Source organism: Plectropomus leopardus, chromosome 13 (genome assembly GCF_026936395.1).
Source record: "Plectropomus leopardus strain MGB_pleo_1.0 chromosome 13, ASM2693639v1, whole genome shotgun sequence".
NCBI lineage: Eukaryota > Metazoa > Chordata > Actinopteri > Perciformes > Serranidae > Plectropomus > Plectropomus leopardus.
Window position 1 is genome coordinate 34,696,573 of NC_142188.1, and position 20,507 is coordinate 34,717,079.

At 39.8% G+C, this 20,507-nt stretch overlaps 1 protein-coding gene across 1 annotated transcript in view; it reads left to right on the forward strand.

The window, feature by feature from the left end:
• The first annotated feature begins 2,045 nt into the window (after nucleotides 1-2,045).
• LOC121954328 (uncharacterized) overlaps nucleotides 2,046-20,507 on the forward strand; it is an 83,066-nt gene continuing 64,604 nt past the window's right edge. The window contains exons 1-4 of the mRNA XM_042501753.2: nucleotides 2,046-2,066; nucleotides 8,117-8,152; nucleotides 10,039-10,065; nucleotides 15,954-16,004. Of these exons, the coding sequence (XP_042357687.2) occupies nucleotides 8,132-8,152; nucleotides 10,039-10,065; nucleotides 15,954-16,004 (99 nt within the window). The 5' untranslated portion in view covers nucleotides 2,046-2,066; nucleotides 8,117-8,131. The remainder of the gene's footprint in view (nucleotides 2,067-8,116; nucleotides 8,153-10,038; nucleotides 10,066-15,953; nucleotides 16,005-20,507) is intronic.

Genomic DNA, 20,507 nt, shown 5'->3' on the forward strand with positions numbered 1-20,507 from the left:
TACCACTTTACAGTTACTCCACAACATAAGTAAAAAAGTTGGATTTCCAACCTGGCAAAGTAGGCAAAGGCCCAAAGATCCTGAGAAAGCGTGGCCACTGAAGGCCAGGGTTTGTTTCATCCATCCATCACCCCCTCCCACCTGCAGCCTTGTGCTCCTTATATTAAATTGTGACTGACAGTGTTTCAACCTGACACAGTCCTGCCAAGTTTCAGGCAGATGGGACAGGTTCCGTCCGACCACATTCTCATATGATGCTGCCCGTCTGCGTATCATGCGGACATGGTAGGTAAATGGATTGCACTTGTATAGCGCTATTTTACTCTTTTTGACTACTTAAAGCGCTTTCACACTACATGTCACATTCACCCAGTCACAGACACATTCACATTGGTGGCCGTACAAGCTACCACCAGATACTCAAGAACAAAACATATTAACCAACAACACAAACCATTAGGAAACACTTCTGTTAAAAGGCCCGATGACTAAAGAAAAACTCTTTCTTTCAAAACAAGTGCTTCCACGCACGCACATTCTGATGGCGAGCAATTTTGGGTTCAGTATCTTACCCAAGGATACTTTGACATGTTGACTGGAGGAGCTGGGGATCAAACTGCTGAGCTTCCTATTAGAGGTTGACCCGCTCTTCCTCTGAACCACAGCCACTGCATAATAACACTGTGGCCACTTTTGTCTGGCTGTGGTCTCACCTGCTGTTTCAAGGGATGCGTCATGTGGACGCGAAAGGTGGCTATTGGGATAACAATCTTCCACCAAAATCACTGAGCCACCTTTCAATAATCCAACAAGACTTCTGGTAGAGTATTCTTTTAAGTTAGACAAAACATTTGTCATGATGCATTATCAAGCCCCTGCACAAAAGGAATTCTTAACACAAAAGCATTGACACAGTATCTCTGTCTGTCAGCTGAGGGGGATAGATTAGTGATTGTTAGTGACTGATTGACCACTGACCTCAGAGCAGCAGAAAAGGTCAAACCTATATTTTAATTTCTTATTTTAGACACATATCTCCTTCTTTGATCAGTTCACTGTTTCCCGACCTAAGGGGCAGGACCTCACATGAAGTCACAAGTTTAATCACAATATTAACAGAAAAAAATCAGTTCTAAGTAGACATTTATATTCAATCATTAAAGCCAGTAAACAAGGGCTCAGAAGGACGTTTTATGTTCCTTCCATCCCAGATTACTGATGTGAGAGGAGTGACTTCCCCTCTCCTGCTGTCGCCCATGCACTTTCTCTCTCTCTTTCTCTCTGTCTCTCTTTCTCCCTCTCTCTCTATGTCATGCCAGCATTCAGTTATAATTCTCTTCAGTAAGGCATCAGCATCAAAGAAGCTTTTTGGAAAACGTCAAGAGTTCCTGTTTTGACTTCCAACCAATTAGCATTCCATCCTTTCCTAAAGAGCTGCTCACACAAGCAGCGTTTGTTTTCCGCTCGCTCAATGAAACAAAACATACTTGACCTCCGACTATGTGCTCCATCTTGTTCTCAGAACCTGACCAGAACTGAAAGCCATTGTATTCTCACTCTTTGTGATTTACTTTTGATGAAAGCATCTATGCTGACTATGTTGTTATCCGCATTAGAAAAATACTCAAGTACAGTGAGGTCAGCTAGGAGCTAAGAACAGGAGTTTTAACACAGAAACATCAGACCTTTCAGCATGCGTTTTCAAAAATCAATCTTTGCATGAGTCTTTCTGGGGAAATTAAGAAAGTATTTGTTCTTTTATGTGTTGTGTGTTCATTTGTGTTAAAATATGATTGGGTGAATGCCTGTAGACCAGAGTCTATAGAAGCATGTTACTGCATCAGCAGTGTTCTTTCTGTGTGCCGTCACTGAGCTTAAAAGGCCAAAATAAAACATGTTCATACAAGACAGTGACCATCTCATGTCTCTCCATCACATTTATTCTGGCCTGGTTCAGTGCAGACAGATTTCATTATGTTGACTTTATCTTTAATATGTTCTCTTTCCTTTTGTACCAATTCTCTCTTACCCTTTTTCAGGGTCCTCCTGGACGAGCAGGCTTTCCGGTAACTCTCTTTTCAACTTGTGTCTCTGTATGGCTCTACATACACAGCAATATTTGCATGTGTGAATAGTAATCTCTGCTGTATTGATGTCTTGCCTGCTCTCTGCTGAGTCTTTGATTGGATGAGTTGAAATGATCATAGTGAATTTCAATCCCTTCCAGCTATTGATGGCCATAGCTGTCTCTGAGACTTTTTGTGAAAATCAGTGTACAAATTTCTTTAAAAAAAAAAAACTCTGTCTCCAACAAAATATATGATAGCCTTCACTGTATTTGTTTTGAAGGAAGCAGGAGTGCTGCACTAAGTTAGGCTATGAAACTTTTGATATAGGAAATAACAAAAACTCCATCTCACAAATTTAAGCTTTAATTCAGAAGCAATACTTTGTTTTGGATGACCAATAGTTTAAGGCTTGTTATTATCTTCTGCAAACTACTTCATATTGCAGTGTGTAATGTCAGATTGTTGAGCTATCAAGTAGCATGCTGGTCAAACATTATATTGGGCCTCAACTACTAATCTGTGCATTGAAAGGTTCTTATTCTGCACATAAAATATGTGCGCCTGCAAAACATCCGATTCATGACCCGTGCGCACCAGCTGAGTTTGTTCTTACCAACGTTCCTATATTGGTAAAAATTAGAATCATTGTAAACCTGCCTGCTGTCTGTGATCAGTATACTGCCAAGCCCAAATACTTGATGAGGATGAAAAGTCAAGGATGAAAAAGTGCATCATTACTAAATTAATAGAATATTTACTATCAAATCCTGTTTTAATGAATGGAGTTTTAATATGCTCTGCATTTAGTTAAAGGTGTTTACATTTTCAACGACAGCAGGGCCTTTATCATTTGTGCGTATACATAGTCTGAGGCAGTTCTAAATTTGTTGGCACAGTAATAAAAAAATTCTGGTAAGAAAACATTTGGGAATTCAGGATTTCTACTAAAATGTCCATATGCACAGTTTTAGCAACGAGTTGTGCGTGCGCACTGTTTGTGAATGAGGCCTAATGTGACTAATGCAGCGTGCAGTCACTATGGAAGTGTTGTTCATACACTAGTTACAGCCAGTTCTCACTCCAAACTTGTCACATAGTGTCACTCTGTCAGTGCTTTCGGCATATGAGTGTGATGCCAAAAGCCACCTTCCACGTACAACCAGAATACGGCTGGATGATGTCAAATGACAGCGCAGTTGGACGTAACCAGTGGCGTTGTTATCATATGCTAGTGGACGGCCAGAACGCACAGGAAGCGTCCACATGCAACATGCTGGCTGGCATCACGTGAAAGCACAACCAAACAAACAAACAGAACTGGTTGCGTGTGCATGAAATGCTGAAGGAAAGCGGCAGGTAATAATGCAGGTAACCATGTAATATAAGGAGCCCGCATGCTCTTATAGAGTTGGTGGGTGAGGAGGTGGATAGGTCCCACAAACAGCTTACTTTGTGTGGGAGTGCAGAGTTCACTTCTCATGTGGATGTGTTTGGTTCTTTTCTACACCTCAACATGTGCTTATTTTGCCGAGACCTAACCATCTGTGACTTTGTTGCCTAATCCCAACCATCATGATGGTCCGCACAGTTGTGTAAACATAAGGACCACGCTGCTTTCACAGACAGAGCAGCACCATGTGACGGGTTTAGAGTGAGAATGTGTTGGTAGTTACGTTGTCACATTCTTGTGTGTGTCTGATACTTGCCATAAAGCACCTGGACTGAAGTTTGGTATTTAGTCATGAAATATAGAATATAAATATCTTTGTTTATGATCAGTGTCGAAGCTTAACATCACATATCATCTCTGTGTGCACCAACCGGCACAAGCAGTGAACATCCTGTCAGCTAATTTTGCTAAATAACACAGTAACACAGCCAAAAGCAAACAGTATGATTGGTTGATGCTTCACCGCATCATTGGAGCACTGAGGAAAGATGAAGCCAGGCAATATGACAGCATAGAAAAACATGATTTCAAAGATAGAGGAAAAACAAGGGTTAAATGGGGCCATTGAGTGCTGATGTTCACAGGCACTCCAACATCAGACTGATATTCATAGATTTATTTGATAAATGTTTACTCTATGTAAATAAAAAAATTAACCAAGACAGGATTACATTTTTCTACACAACAAGCAAGCTAATTATATTTATGTGAATGTATTTTGAGTGAAAGTTCCATCCATCAATGGCTTATCATACAACTCAAATGCCCAGAGAAAGATTCAAATGAGTCGAACTACCTGATTTTATATTATTTCTATGATCATGTCTCAGTTCAGAAACATCTGAGATGTCAGTACAGCAGTGAACTGTGTGCTCTCACATCATGATAACTCCAGCAGCTGGATGCATCATGCCATGGCCTCTGGGTTGTTTTATTCAGTTTCTGTCTTTTTCTGCCACAGCTTGAATGTAACGATAATCCTATCTCTCTGACCAAATCTGCTTGTTTGATCACATCTACCTTCATCAGTGTAACTCTGTTCTGCTGCTGCTGCTAAGCTAGCGCTCTCAGCATGTCGAAACCCACATGCTTCCTTTCATGACAGCAGGTGGCCCTCGAGTATCTGACCTTTGTCCTCAGTAGTCAGGTACAAACAGCAAACCCCACATTTGGTTCCGCCAGGCTGGCTTGTAAAACAGGTCCATAAAAGTGTCTCAGGTTGAGAAAACTGCTGTGTTTTCTCCCATGGTCATTTGCTGGAGTTTCACTGACAGTTTGTCTCAAATTGAGGATGAAATTCAGCCCAGGAGTCGTGATCAATTACACCCGTCAAGCAGCAGGAAATGAAATCATGAGTGGTCTTTGACTGAATGAGGCTGGGAGGATGTGGTTTTTGGAACAAGGGCCTAAAAGAATTTAAAATCAGGGTGCATTGTTTCCTATCGACCAGGTTCTTTCAGCATATGACATCATAGCTCATAGACCTCACATACACCGTGATGGATCATACACACTGTTGCCTTATCATGCCCCCCCCCCCCTCACACACACACACAAACGCACACACACATAAACTGCAAATTCAGTGCATTTACAAAGTCAGACTGGTTAGGGGTTGATTTGTGCTTTCATGTGTACACCTCAACCACCCTGCTCGATAGCACCAGGCGCTTAGAAAGAAGTCGAACAGCATAAATTCATAGACAAATGCTGGAAAAACAGAAGAGGAAGAAGAAGAAGGGAAGGGAAGTAAACAAAACAAGATGAAGGTAAAAATAACTCATGAAAACCAAACTTATCATGAAAAAGAAATTCTCAAACCAAAATCAGGGTGATGAGACCTACCTTCAGTGACAGAAACCATCTTTGGGAAAAATTTATTTGGCGTATACTTTGAGTTTTTAGTTCAACCTATGACAACTCACTTACATGGAGGGGCAGGTCTTAGGACTTGTACTGCAATCAAACACTAGGGGGCAGTCGAGATTGAATAACCTCACTTTGGGGGAGCTGTCATGTTGTCTATCTTTATATACAGTCTATGGGTGCAACACATGAACTGAATGAGGTTTCACAAACACTTAATAGATCTCAGGGCTTTAAAACCATCTTGAGTGAAGGTTATATTTTGTGGTTACAGCAAATAATCATGTGAGGCACTTTGTAAAGCCCCCTGCTCTGGATTAAAACCTTTTTGGCGGTGGCAGATTCTCCCTGTGGCCTTGGTTTAAATCAGAACCTTGGACAGGGTTTCAAAGAGGCCAGCTGGAGCCTGATGGTATTTAAAGGCTTTCAAAAATATACCACATACTAATGACAGAGACAGCAGCACATCTGATGCATTGGGACTGAAAACAGTTAAAGCCAGGTCCAGACTCAGCATGCACAGACGAGATGAGGGGTGAGAAAGTTAGGCACTTCGTCTTCATCAACACTGACGGTCATATCATGTGAAATCTCCTGTCTGCAGGGCAACACCAGATTTCAGCATAAGTCCATGGGTATGTTGCTCGGAAAGATGATTGATGGTTTACATCTTATTCAGACATCATCATGAATCATTCTGATGGTACACATGCAGCATTCATTGAATTGTCAGTGGTCTTTGTTTTGCTGGTCACGAGACATGGACAAATTCCTCCTCATCTGTTAGAGAAAGTGTTCCAGATAATGTAACTGATAAACTGAAAATTTGGCTAAAATGCCTGCAGAAGCTGGATGTGGAGGACTTTCTTCCTGCACAAATAAAAATAGCAAATGGACCTCCCATAAAAAACTCATTAGCTGAATACTTTGCCAGGGGAGAAACAGGTTCTCACTCTGAACTTGTCATGTTACATGCCACTCTGTCAGGACATTCTGCGTCTACTTATGAGGTTTTAGGTATCCTTTTGTGTCAGCTGTTTACACATGCAGAGAGCAGCATGGTCTTTATGTTACACTGTTACACAACAGTGCAGACTGTCACAATCATTAAGATTAGGCAAGAAAGTCACTGATGGTTAGGTTTTGGCAAAAGAGGCACATGGTGAGGTGTAATAAAAAAAATAATAAATACACACACATCCACACGGGAAGTGAACTGCAGACTACCATACGAAAGTCAGTTGTTTATGGGACCCATCCACCTCCTCGCGTGCCCACCTGCCCACTCTATAAGTGCACTCATGCTTCTTACATTAAGTGGTTACCAGCAGGGTTGTTACCTGACGCTGTCCTTGAGTGTTTCATGCACACACGACTGGTGCCTTCCGGTCTGCCACCAGCGTGTGATAACAACAGTGTGAAAGGTGTAAAAAGGGTACTTTGCCATTTTTCAACCAGCTTTATATCATAACAATGTGGGTAGTATGCTTACATACCTGCCTCGATATCCCTCCTTCCTCCTCCTGGATAAACACTGCAATTTAAGTCATTTGGTAGAGTTTCGCTGGCTTTGGGGCTGTTGCCATAACTACAGACTGTACTTTCGCATTTACGTATTGTTCGCCACTGCAGACACAAAGAGTAAAGAGCTGGATCAAGGGACTTACTCGCCCCTCTCTCAAATTCGGTCTGAAATCCAATCAAATGGTAAAACTAGGCAATGCTGATTGTATATAAATCAATATTATGTTGCTGAACTGCCTATTTCTCTCATGACATGTTTTTAGAAACATATTTTATGTTTGGGTGCCATACTGCTTCCTGCACAGTGAAAAAAGAGGCTGCAAAAACTGAGATCAAACTATAAAACTTGGTGGCTCTGATTAAATATAAACCAAGATTATGTGACTTAGTTGCATATTTCACAGTGTTTTCAGAAACACTTCTCAGCCTGCTGTTCAACTGTAATACAAGATTGTCGGCCAACACTGTTTCACACGGACTATTGCAGATAACGTACCTACCAGCAAGAGCATTTATTGGTCTGGTAAAAGTACTCCCTTTATATCGATGAAATACTTCTTTAAATCAGACTGACATCTCACAGTGGCAGATTCAAACCCCTTATACATGTGTCCGCTCACAATATCAAAGGCACTTAAGTAAAAAACAAAAATGCTGTTTGTGCATTTGGTCAGGCTGTCTGTCTAATTCAGAATTGAAGAGTTCTTTACTTGCATTAACTTTCAGATCAAGAAATTGCACATTCTTTTAATTTAGATTTTAATATTGATGATAACATTGACCTTCTCTCTCTCTCTAGTCTTAATGTCAGGCATGGCATGGTTAACTGACTAAGCCCTCTCAACACAAATGAGTCTAGTCCGTAACAGGATACCATGGCATTAGGACTTTTACAAACCAGTATTAACATCTCTTTCCCAGCAGTGGCACCTATAAGGTTCAATGACCAATTCTAACAATGTCAGTGATGTATAGCAACAACTGACCCATTATATGGTTGAATCGGATTCAAATGATTCAATTTTGATTCTATTTACTTGAACTGATTGAGATTAGCTTCATGAAGTGCCTTGAAAAGACAAGGCACTTCATGAGTGCACGCTACAAGAGCTCCTGATTCTAAATGTCATGGTATCCCTTTAAGAGTTCTCCTCAGTCTAACCTTCTTATTGACCCTTGTTCCTTCTGAATTTGCATTGGCGAATAGGGTGACAAAGGAAGTATGGGAATTCCTGGGAGAATGGTGAGTGACTTGGGCTTGTTGATCACTGTGGTACTATTTTTTTTTATGATATGGCCAATGAAAAAAGCAACATATTAGTTCGAAGAAAAGAGGTGCTTTAAGCAAAAGGTACCTATGGTCTACCCACATCAGTAGTTTCACTTATGTTGGCTGATAAGAGCTCTCATTAGGTGCAAGTGGTGATGTCCACACTGTCTGATTGACATCTCCCTCACCTGTAAGCGTGGGACAAATCAGAGGACAAAAACCTTAATCATTACAGAAATCCTGTGACCTCTGTACACCCAAGAGGAGTTTACCCTGAACAGAGGGCTAAATCAAGCAAAATAACTGAAAATGCCTGTGGGGATGTTCGGGGCCTTTAACTGAATTATTGATTATATTAATATTGTAAGTGCAGTAGTGTAATTGTTGACCATTTGTCATGGTAAAGCTTCAAGAGAGCATGAAATAGCTGATAAGATAAATCTGTAAATTGTAATATGGTAATTATTGTAGCATTATACAAATATGAAATACAACTGTTATCACCACTACAGATAATACAGTGCTATGTTATGTGTAGTGATGGATGGATGGATGATAATAAGGCAGGATGCAAACAGCTATATTTGATAAAAGCCCATATTGGCAGTGCCATATTCTCTGCAGAGAGACAGACTTCAGAATACACTCTGAATGTGTCTTTGGGGCCTAACAGTTGTCAGTTTTAATATATTCTTTAGGTTTTAGACATTTCTGTGTGTTATTTAAGACAACCTGTGCTTGATGTCCCTTTCAGCCCACCCAAGCTGTTGAGTGTAGTTGAACCACTTTTTACAAAATATATTTGACTGTGGTATTACCTGAGCAGTTAATGGTCTGTAATTCACCGGGTTACTACTCAGTTCATTTGGCCAGTTTTGAACCATTCTTTTGGATATGGCCATATTTTAAAAAAAAAAATCAGCCCTGCCGCATGTGGATATTATGTATTTAAGACATATTTTTCATTCATATGACACCATGATCTCCATAGCTCACAGGCCTTTTACCCTGGCTAAGGTATTTCACAATGTAAAATTCAGAGTGTTCAGTTATCAGACTAGGGTTAGCGTTTTTTAAATGTTCATGGTGACTGTTTGTGGTTGGTCATAGCAGATATCCTATATTCACATTCAAAGCAGCCAGAAAGGCCTGCAAAACATCTTTCAGACTGAGGATACTATGAATTAGAAACATCAGAATTATTTCAGTATTCAAGTCAGTCAAACCCTGTCCCCCAAACAGATGTTTCCCTTGTTCCCTCCTCAAAGGAAGTGGCATATAGTGGCTTGTTAAACCCATACTCAAAATTGTTGTATAGCAGTGTACTTTAGAAAAGTCTATCTTGTTGCTGCACAGGTTAGCGCACTGCAGTCCTGCAGGCATGCTTTGGACGAACTTGACTCACACAATGACGTCAGACTAACAACACAAGTCTTTTCAAGATGTTGAATCATCTGTTATATCTGTTTTAAAGTATTCATGATATGTGACGTCATTCACTGTATGAATAATGAAAAAAATTGAGTGAATGTCGGAATATCTGTTTGGGAAAGTTACAAAAAGTGTTGGATAAACAATTGATTGTGCCATAAGACAGGATGTGTCCCATACTGTTAGATGGCCTGATGAGCACTTTGTTTGAAGCATACTGAGACCATTAGCTGCCACTTAGCTCCACTTAACCTACACATACAGTAGCTTGCCTTATTCCTTTCACCACCTCCCAATCATTAGTCCTGAGTATGCTGCATGCCCCAGACCCTCTCTATGTCTCTAACAGTGGTTCCTCTCTCTCTTGTGTCTCTCTCCTCCCTTCACAACTTCTTGCATGTGACTGTGTCTGCTGTGACTGATCCCAGGGCTTAAAAGGACAAGCAGGGGAGAAGGTAAGTTTAGGACCATGTGCCATAGAGTGCCCAGGAAAAATGTTTTTCTGGAGGCCAACCCCGAAGCTAACTATGCGCTGGTTTTTCCTTGTCAAAAAGCCTACTGAATTTTTCCATTAGATTTGGGATCATTGCAGAAAATAAGCTCTGTGGTAAACAAACATTCATGATACTTGCATTTTGTTGTTGTTAGTAAGATTATCTTCACAACTGAACACCACTTTTAGTATATTTAAAGCATAAATCCAGATGTAAAAGGCAAAAGTACTGCACTACCACTATTTGTGTCGCCAACACTATAAGGTTGCAAAGCCATGTTAATCACTGTTTGGTGTGATAATGTTCTGTAGTTCTGTACTGCACTACCACTACTTGTGTTGCCAACGCTATAAGGTTGCAAAGCTGTGTTAATCGCTGTTCGGTGTGATAATGTTATGTAGTCTTCTTTAGCCATTTATTAGCAACCACATTTTTTAAGACACATTAAGATTTCAAAGTGTACAGTGGGGTATTTACTGATGTATTTGATGCCGTAGAATATTTGTGAAAGTCTATTCAGTTTGTGGTAACCACAGACTTTATTTCAGACTTCTAAACAAAAACCCATAAAAAAATATTGACTTTGAGACAAGGGGACTGGAGGTGCAGGATTTCCGGGATTTGGGACTCATTCCTCAGGTTCTCTATTAGCAGAATTGCATTAAAATGTTTATCACCCGTTGACGACAAAATTGAGCCATATGTTTGTATTTTTGATTTGGTGTCCTTTGTTACTTTGGTCATTTCTGGACTAGTGTGCCTGCATCAGTGTGATGAGTTGTAGTAAAACTCTGAGATATGAATCAGCTGCTCATGTGATGCATGACTAAACTGTGACTTGTGGTGGTTAGCAGGGCAGAGCTGTGCACTGCACTGTGTGCACAGGTAGCATGTGATTTATATCAGTGTTTTCAAACAGCATGAGGGTCATATTCTGTAAATGGTTTCCCACCCTGGTTGGATTACTTGAACTCTTCACACCATGAAACACAATAGCAACGATTTGTCATATAAGCGTCTGAAAGTTCAAATTTAAGACTCCCCAAAGAAAGTGGAGAAATGTTTATAGAGGCCGCAGCAGAGTACACGAGGAGATTCTTAAAGTGCGATGTGAATGAATAGAGTCATGTATGGAGATAAATACATGTTGTTACTTCTGCATTGCACAACCAGTAAATCTAAGCCCTCTGTCTTGTAGATGTTACCATAAATATAAGCTGCCAGATGGGAAAGAAAAGATTGATATTGGCCTCAAGATGGAGATTACATGTAATTCAAATTTTACTGTAGGCTCCGATTTCTCCCGCTTGGCTTAATGAATTGAAAGAGTGTGTCAACAGAGACGGTAAACATGCAGTAAATCAGTCACTGTTAGCAGCACAGGCACATAAAAATCAAAAAGATCAGTTTTATTTACATCTGTGGAATGAACTCTAACTGCAGAGTATGTGATGTCTGCTGCACTTTGGTGAAGGTATTGAAGTTCATTGATGAAAATGAACTCAGATGTGAAAGTAACGTCAAGGTAAATGCATAGCTGCTTACAAGTAACTTTCAAAGGTGCCCTGTGGAGTTCCTGATCACTTGTGCCACTTATTTTAAATATGATTTTGTCCTTAATGACTTGCCTGGTGAAATGAAAATTAAAAAAAAAAAAAATTAAACTTTTCGCACTACAGAACACTGTTGTAAAGAGTGAGCCCCTGTTTGTTTGTGCTTTTGCACACACAGATGAATGTACAGGATGCACAGCTATGATTTCACACCTTGCCACTGAACAACTGAATGACAGGTGGCAGCAACATGTCAAGAAATGCAGCAATAAGCTAAAGAAGACTGGAAAGAATAGCAAATGAACATGGATATAGTTAGAAGGAGGTGCATTCTATCGATTACGGAGAGTTTGTTGAGAAACATTGAATGTAAACAGAAACTTTGTTTACAAGAAAACTCCATAGGGCATCTTTAAAGTACTCTGAACATTTTTGGAAATACACTGGATCAATTATTTAATTCTTTTTGCTCATTGTTTCCCAATATGTTGAGCAATGTCTTTTCAGTTACATAGATGAATATTTGTCATAATATCTTCTTCATCTTAATATTGAGTGCAATATTCATAATAAGCTGTTTTCATAACTAATGAAAATGAATATTCTACACACACAACAGTACTATGCATTCTCTAATAAACATGTGGTTTATCATGCCAAAATATAAAGAGACATAAGAGCTGGAGCTGCTTGTCAATTTGCTTGTTTGCAAAAAAAAAAAGGATTGTTGGAATCTCTCCGTCCTTCACCTTCTTGAAAAGGTCAGCGCTGTGATATTTGGTGTGTGTCCAAAAACCTGTAGAGATCCAAGTCATAAAGTTCTAAAGCAGAAGAAGTGTTTCTCCTTCCAACCAAAAAATGTTGGATTTTCTTTTGCATGAATCTCCACCACAGCTTTGCGAGTCAGTTTGTGAACAACGTATCCATGACAAGCACAATGTCGACTGTAAACGGATGAGAGGCTGTGTCACAAACTGCAGAGAAAAACCGAAATGAAGACCATATTCCAAATTGGCTGTACACATGCTATGCTATATGCCTATATGACCTGCATCAAATTTAGAACATTGTCGTGTTTAGAATAACAGAGGAATATTGGTGTGCATGTGACCATAGTTATGGTTTAACAGCCAGGAACCTTATTTCTTATCAGCTTTGTTTTCAGCAAGAGCAGCTGTCTCTCCAGCACCAGACAGCAGACACACAAAGTTTACAACTAGCTGGTCAAGAAAGCAAACATTAAGCAGCTACCAAGCCAGATCATTTTCTTAGAGTAAAAGAAAACCAAACAGAGGTAAAACTTACATTCATATGCTGGCCAGACCACAATGGGATGGTAATGTGTCTCTTCACAGGATGTATAAAGAGGCATGTGTTTGCTAATATGTTTACCTATGCATGGTGCTGGTTCCACAGCCCTCAGGTGGACAAAAACAGAATAGAAAGAAAACTGGACTAAGGAAGGGAGCTTTAAAAAGGCCTGTGCCTGTTGGATGTGAAACCTCCTCAGAACTGGCTCTTCACATTTGCTAAAGCAATCACAGCAATCTATAAGCTGTATCAAAGCCAGACACAGCAGATTTACAGATTTGCTCTCATGAAATACAACATGATTTGTGATGTGTAGGACTGAATTGAAACCAAAAAAAAGGAAAATATTCAGCACATTCCTGACTGTCATATCACAATGACAAGTTTGTTTATTAGCCAAGCATACTTAATGTTGTCATTCAGCCAAAACAAAGTAGCTTTACCCCGGCCTGACTTGTGAGAGAACAGAAATAATAACCTGACATGCAGACAAAACCACATCCAGAATAATCGATTGGTTTCCGTTTTATTCAGAGGCAGGGGCCTAATTATACTAGTGCGATCTGGATTGGTCCCATGTGTGGTTAGTCTCTTGGAGGAGCTGCCAGGACACAGCTGAAGGTCCTGGAGGATGAAGAAATACAGCAGACTTGGCTGTAGATCATCTCTTAAAGGGAAGCATCTTCCAACAGACAGGAAGAGTGAGGCAGGCACAAAGACAAGAAGTGAAGACAAGCTTTTCCAAAACACTGCACTCTTCAAACAAATGGCTTCTCTGGGTTTTGGGGCAAGAGACTGGTGAAGTGAAGCAGGCCGAGAGAAAAAACAGAAAGCCGTGATAGAGTGGTTTTGCAAAAGAACCACAGCAGATGGACACTCTTTATGGGCTTGAGATTTAATTTAGAAGGAAATGAGATCTAGTTTTGTGTGTTTGTTATTCCACAGCGTATGCGTGGTTTTCTGTGGGTGTATTGGCTTTGAGTGGGTCCTAGTTTTAGTTTGGATTCTAACTTCGCTTTGTTACCTTGACCTCTTGCAACCAAAGTAATCCAATCTCTGCCTCAGTGATCTTCACTTGTCTATTCTACATAAGCTACAGAAAAAACAATGAAGTAAATGAAAACTGTCTGGGGTGACATGAACCCACTTTTTTCATCATTACTTTTGCCTTGTGGCCCTTCTGAGTGATACTTCTGTCATTTAATCAAGAGTGAGAAAACAAATCCTTGGCATCCTGAAGTAGACATTTGTTCAGAAACATTTAGAATTACCTTTGATGGATGACTGGGACCATCAGATATGTCACTGAGATAGGGTTTCCCTTCAGGAGGACACAAGCTAATAAGGGAATGTGTTTGAAACCTGAGTTGGCCATTATGGCCTCTGTGGTTTGTAGAATTGTGCAGGAAGGGTCAGGCGGGCTGTATAGACTGCTGCTTTCACAGTGCAAATCATCTATTTTTAGCCAAATCCAGAGCCACTTAGTGTTCCAATTACATTGTGGCTTTCATGGCTACTCTATTTTTGCACAGGTATACATGAAAGTGCCTAAAAACATATTATCAATACACTGAAATTAATTCAGAAAATATTTAGCTTTGGATGACAAAGAAAGAGAAAAATGATTTACAGACAGACCAGAAGTTAAAATATGATCCAGAGTATGACCATGTACATGAGTAGGAACCATAACTAAATGGGTAAGACTACAGGAATCAAATAAATGTAAAACAAATCCAGAACAAGTGGGCTTCATTGGACAGCAAATATGAATATTGAAATAAACCCAGAATTGTCACTACACTTTGATTTAACCCTCTTGAACACTGCTAGAGTGTCGACTGCTAGACACGAGATGACAGTGTTACTGCAGGATTGTACTGCACTTCCATAGTCTGGGGATTTGTAGGACACAGACTAAAACACAGTGGTCAAAACGGATGTAGCAGATGATGATGATAATAATAATAATAATTATAATAACAATACATTTTATTTATAGAGCACTTTTCACGGTACTCAAAGATGATGCAATATCCTGTGTAAGTGTGTATCCTGTGTGTGTATCCTTGTGTAAGTTATGCTCCAAAAAATTCAAGATGCTACATTTTCCAAAATGCAAGTTATTGCGTCTTTTGTTGATAATGTTGACATATTTCAAACATTATAATCTTTAGTTTGTAATGCAGGTCCAAAACACTGGGTTAATGTCTGCTGAAAGTCAGTCTTGCTGGTCCAATATGGCAGTGACACTGACGTATCTTAGCAGTGAGCTGAAGTAATTAGTGTGGCATTTATGGGTGATAATGTGACACACCAGCATTTCAACTTAGTATAAAAAACGTTCACAAACATTGTGTGAAATTGTCCACCCTCCACCTTCTTCTCTCTACTGTTCCTTTCTCTGTCTCTCTAAAACACACACATACACACACACACACACACACACAGAGCTGATGTACTCGTACCTTGTCTCTATCTGGTACAGTCTTGACAAATATACTACTGTAATGTATAAAGCTTGCAGATGGCAGGCATGGTCAGGTTCTGGTCATTGATTGATGCATATTTTTGCACACATATCCACAGATATTAAAAATAGCTTATACCTAATGGGGATACTATATAGTTTCCAGTCTCTTTGCATTTTCAGCAATAATTGTCTTAAATGTATGAAGTGTTTAAACAATTTTAACAAATTCTGATTTAGTTCACCTGGACTTTAAACAACTAACCCTGAAAAAAGTGTTGCTACCAAGCTCCTGGCACCACCTAGCCTAATTCAAGATAGGCTATCGCAGATAAACCTCACTGCGGAACTTTCTAGTGTAACCATTTCTGTGCATGTCTAGAGGAGGTATTCATGTATCAGAAGTAGATGTTGTAGAAATAAGGACATATGTATGTTCAGTGTCCTGAATTACTGTAGAATTTTGTGAAGAATAATATCTTTCTACTTCTTTCCCCTTTTCTCTCTTTCTATAGGGAGCACCAGGCGAGCCAGGTCTGTCAATCATTGGACCACGAGGACCTCCTGTAAGTGTTTTCACCTCTCCGTACACCTCATGAAACTCTTATCGTGAATCAGTGTTGCCTGCCTGCATGCCAAGTTTTTTTTATTAGATAGCATTTTAGTAGACCTCTGTTTAACACATTAGGTTCTTAAACACCAGCAGACCTTTCAGTTCTAAAGATTAAGTTCTTTTGAGGCGTGTGGGGGACTGGCTCAGGTTTATACTGGCCCAGCCAAGCACGCGCATGAACCGCAAATGATTGAATAATGTTATATAATCATGGACTGTATGGAAACAACAGAATTGTTCTGTGGAACTGTGCAGGGATAATGTTTGTGCTTAATCTCATCAGAGATGCACTCATATATCTTACCTAACACAATAATGATACAAGGCCCAAGGGATGATTACACTAGGATATTAGAATACTGAAAATATTTACAGTGGAGCAGTGTGATCACACAAAAAGCGCTTTCACAGTCTCATATTGTGATGCGATTCATTTCATTTCCACTGGGTGTCCACATCTTGCAGGCACACAAAAGGGCATGTCTGTGACAGCCAATCACATCTGTTAAAAGCATGTGTCATATTTAGCAACAGGGTCAACTATACCACCTCACTAAGGTCAAAGTTTCTGTCCCTTCCTTGCTCACACTTGGTTTGGGACCTTTTCTATATTACCTCTAAGCTAGAAATCCTTACTAGAATTTTTCAGGCTAAAATAGGAGATCTTTGAGGCTGGATTTACACTAGATGGTTTAAGTGACCCAATTCTGAGTTTTTCCTCAGTGGCACAGATCAGATATGTATCATGACCGTGTAAGCAAGTAAAAAGCACATTTAATTGGATATTCTCAGTTCAGTTTCAGGCATCACTCATGTGAAAATAAATCATTTATGATTGGGATATCTGCAAATGAGTCTGTAGTCTAAGCAGACAGGTCGGATATCCTCTAGTATTGTGAGTCGTCAGTATTGAAAATTTGAAGATGGTCGCTTAAAAATGAAAATTAAGTAATTATTTACTACACTTCATGCTGATGTAAAGTCAGGTGAAGTTTTATAGTCCACAAAACACTTACTGAGTTTCACAGGGAAAAGGCATTGAACTCATCTCCCAAACAATTGAAGCAAATTGATAGGATTCAAATGTAAAAACATTCATAATAAAACCACAAACTGTCTCCATACTGCCTGTCCGAAGTGTCCTTTAGCCCTGTTTAGCCAAATTGTTTCCATGTATTTAGCCTTCTTGGAGCTTGTAGCTTCTGCAAAGTTTAAGTAGGTAGAAATGCAGATATCGGTTATGAATCACTTTTAAGAGTAGATGTGAACCAAAAAAATGGATATAGGCAAAAATCAGAATTGGGCATCAATAGGTGTAGTGTAAATCGAGCCTTTAAGTATCCTCATAATGTTTGTGAGTACAGCCCCAGGTCTTAAGGGATCCTATTGTTATGACTTGTGGCGTCATGGTAGTTAATGAGGTGGGTGACCTACTTGGTATGAGCAGAAAGTTATAACTATCCTGTATATTCCAATGGCTTTTAGGCTGATAGGACAGTAAACTGTCGACAGCCAAAAACAACATGGGTATACCCTTCATTTCACCACAGACTATGACCCAAATTCTCTTCTTCTGAGGCCAGATGAGTTTAGAATTGTATTTTGACGAAACTTATCTCAATATGCACATAGCCTACTTGATTTTCTGGAGCTTTCAGTTGCATTACATAGTTTTCAGCAGCAGAGGGAGCACTTTGAAGCTTCTTGATTTTGGTAATTGGTCAACTTGTCAACTTTTTGTGAGCCTTCACATGGAGCACATGGATCTGTTCCTTGTTTCCTGAGCATTTGAGCTGCCATGTTAATGTTGGCTAAAATTTGAGTGTGAAAGGTTTGATCTTGGAAATCTTATCAAAAAAAAAAAAATTAGAATAACTCACAAGAGCAACATACAGCCCATCTGCCTGGTGGCCTGCTGACCCCATTTTCTAATTCATATTGACAAATAAATTGATTCCCACAGTGAATTATTTTGCAGTTTGAATAGAAATAAGGTACCAGAGTACATAAAAAGTATCAAAATCAAGCTTCAGTAAAAAAGTAAAAAAGTACCAGGGGAGCATCCCCCCAAAGCCCTGGCAAAGCAAGTTCAGTATCCCTGCACTAGAGTGACAAAAATATCCAAAGTCAGTGTCAGAGTTTTCCGCCATCAATTTTAAATGAACCTTGGACTCCAAGTTAAGAAATTTGAAAGATTTCCATTTCAAAAAATGTTTGTGAAATCAGTGCCTGTTGCTGCATGAGGTAACATAGTGGTGATTGAGCCTATGGCCCACTGAAGAAAGTATTGAAATATTTATATATTATTTGCAATATTATGAGCTACATGTCAAGAGTGACAACACAGTAGAGTTACAGTTACAGTTAATGCAAAGCGAACATTTCCTGCTGCTGCTCTTCACATTGAAAGCATTTCACTAGTGGAACGCAAGTTGACTTTTATTATCAAGTAAATGAAATATGTTTTTCAGTGAGCTTAACACTTAGCATGATCATTCATGAAATTATTTCTTTAAAAAAAGAGGTGTGTTTATGGCAGTTTTTGACACTATATCAATTTACGGGAAATAATAAATGCAGAGCTGCAGGCCCCAGGCTGTACACCTCCAGCCATCTCATTCACTGTGCCCTGCTGTCTGCAGACTCAGGCCATGTGCAGGAAATCAGATCAGGATTGTTTGCAGAATGAGATAAATAGGCCAGTTATTATCCAACATCTGTATTAAAATGACAATAGTTTGTTTTGCTGCCCCAGAACTCTATGTGCTGCAGTATTTAACAGCATCTACTGTCAGCACCAGTAACTACAGCTGACATTACACCAACCAGGGCTGAAATCTTCCAGATTTATACTTCAGTATAATTTTTTTTTATATTTGTTGTCAAGTCAAGTCAATTCATTATCACAGAAAACAGTTCGCCTCAGGGGGCTTTACAGCATACGACATCCCTTTGCCCTTAGACTCTCACATCACCTGAGGAAAAACTCCTGAAAAAGAACCCCTGTAACTGGGCAAAAAAATGAAGAAACCTCAGGAAGGGCAGCAAGAGATGATGAGGGATCCCTCTTCCAGGATGGACAGATGTGCAATAGATGTCATAAATAACAATTGAATTACAATTTTAACAAAAAGGAATGAGACAGAGAGAGGGGAAGATAGGGGTAGAGATGCACAGCAGTAATGGAAACAGACACATGTTATATTACAACAACAATAGGTGTAAAATTACTAAATGCACTCTGTGATAATAGTGTGTGTGTTGATAAGAGTCCCCCCCGTATATTGATAGTGGAGGCGGGGCTCATAATAATGGTAGTAGAAGGTTGCTTCAAGCACGAACACAGGTGTAGCTTCAGACAGGACCACAGCCATAGCAAAACCAAGACCACAATCAGGGCAAGCAAGACCAAAGGCAGGGTCACAGCACCAGCACAGCTATTACCACGAATCAGGCGCAGCCAGGATCCAGGAAAACTAGGAAACAAGGGAGCAGGAATGCTCCGGAGAGGCAATGGAGTTAGCGTAAAGCAATAAATACACATGAGCATTTTCAGATTGAGGGAGCAAGATAAGGAAAAAGGAGCTCAGTTTATCATAGAAAGCTCCCCAGCAGATCAACTTATGTCAGGCTAACTAGGGCCTGGTCCAGGCAACCTGAGCCAGCTCTAATTATAAGCTTTATTAAAGAGGAAGGTCTAAAGTCTACCCTTCAAAGTGGAAGCGGTTTTTGCCTCCTTGACCGAAACTGGAAGATGGTTCCATAAAAGAGGAGCGTGGTAGCAGAAGGCTCTGGCTCCCATCCTACTTATGGAAACTTTGGGAACCACAAGTATCCCTGTGTTTTCAGAGCACACTCATCTTTAGGGTTGGTAGGGAATTATGAGCTGTGACCGATAGGATGGAGCCTGACCATTTATAGCTTTGTAAGTAAGGGGGAGGATTTTAAATTCAATCCTGGATTTTACAGGGAACCAGTGCAAAGAAGCTTAAACAGGAGAAATATGGTCCCTTTTCTTGGTTCCCAGAACACGTGTAGCAGCATTCTACACCAGTTGGAGAGACCTAAGAGATTTGTTGGGGCAACCAAATAATAGTTACAATAATCCAGCCTAGAAGTAACAAATGCGTGTACTAATTTTTCAGCATCTGTTTGAGACAGGATATGTCTAATTTTTGCAATATTACACAAGTGAAAGAAAGCAGTCCTAGAAGTTAGTTTTATATGGGAGGCAAGAGATGGATCTTGATTGGACAAAACTCTGATGTTCCTTACAGTTGTGCTAAAAGCCCAGGTAATGCCATCTAGAGAAATTATATCCTTAGAAAAGGAGTTTCTGAGGTGTTTGGGGCCAAGAACAATAACTTCAGTTTTGTCTGAATTCAACATCAATAAATTACGGCTCATGCAGGCTTTTATGCCCTTCAGACATGTTTGAAGTCTAGATAACTGACCA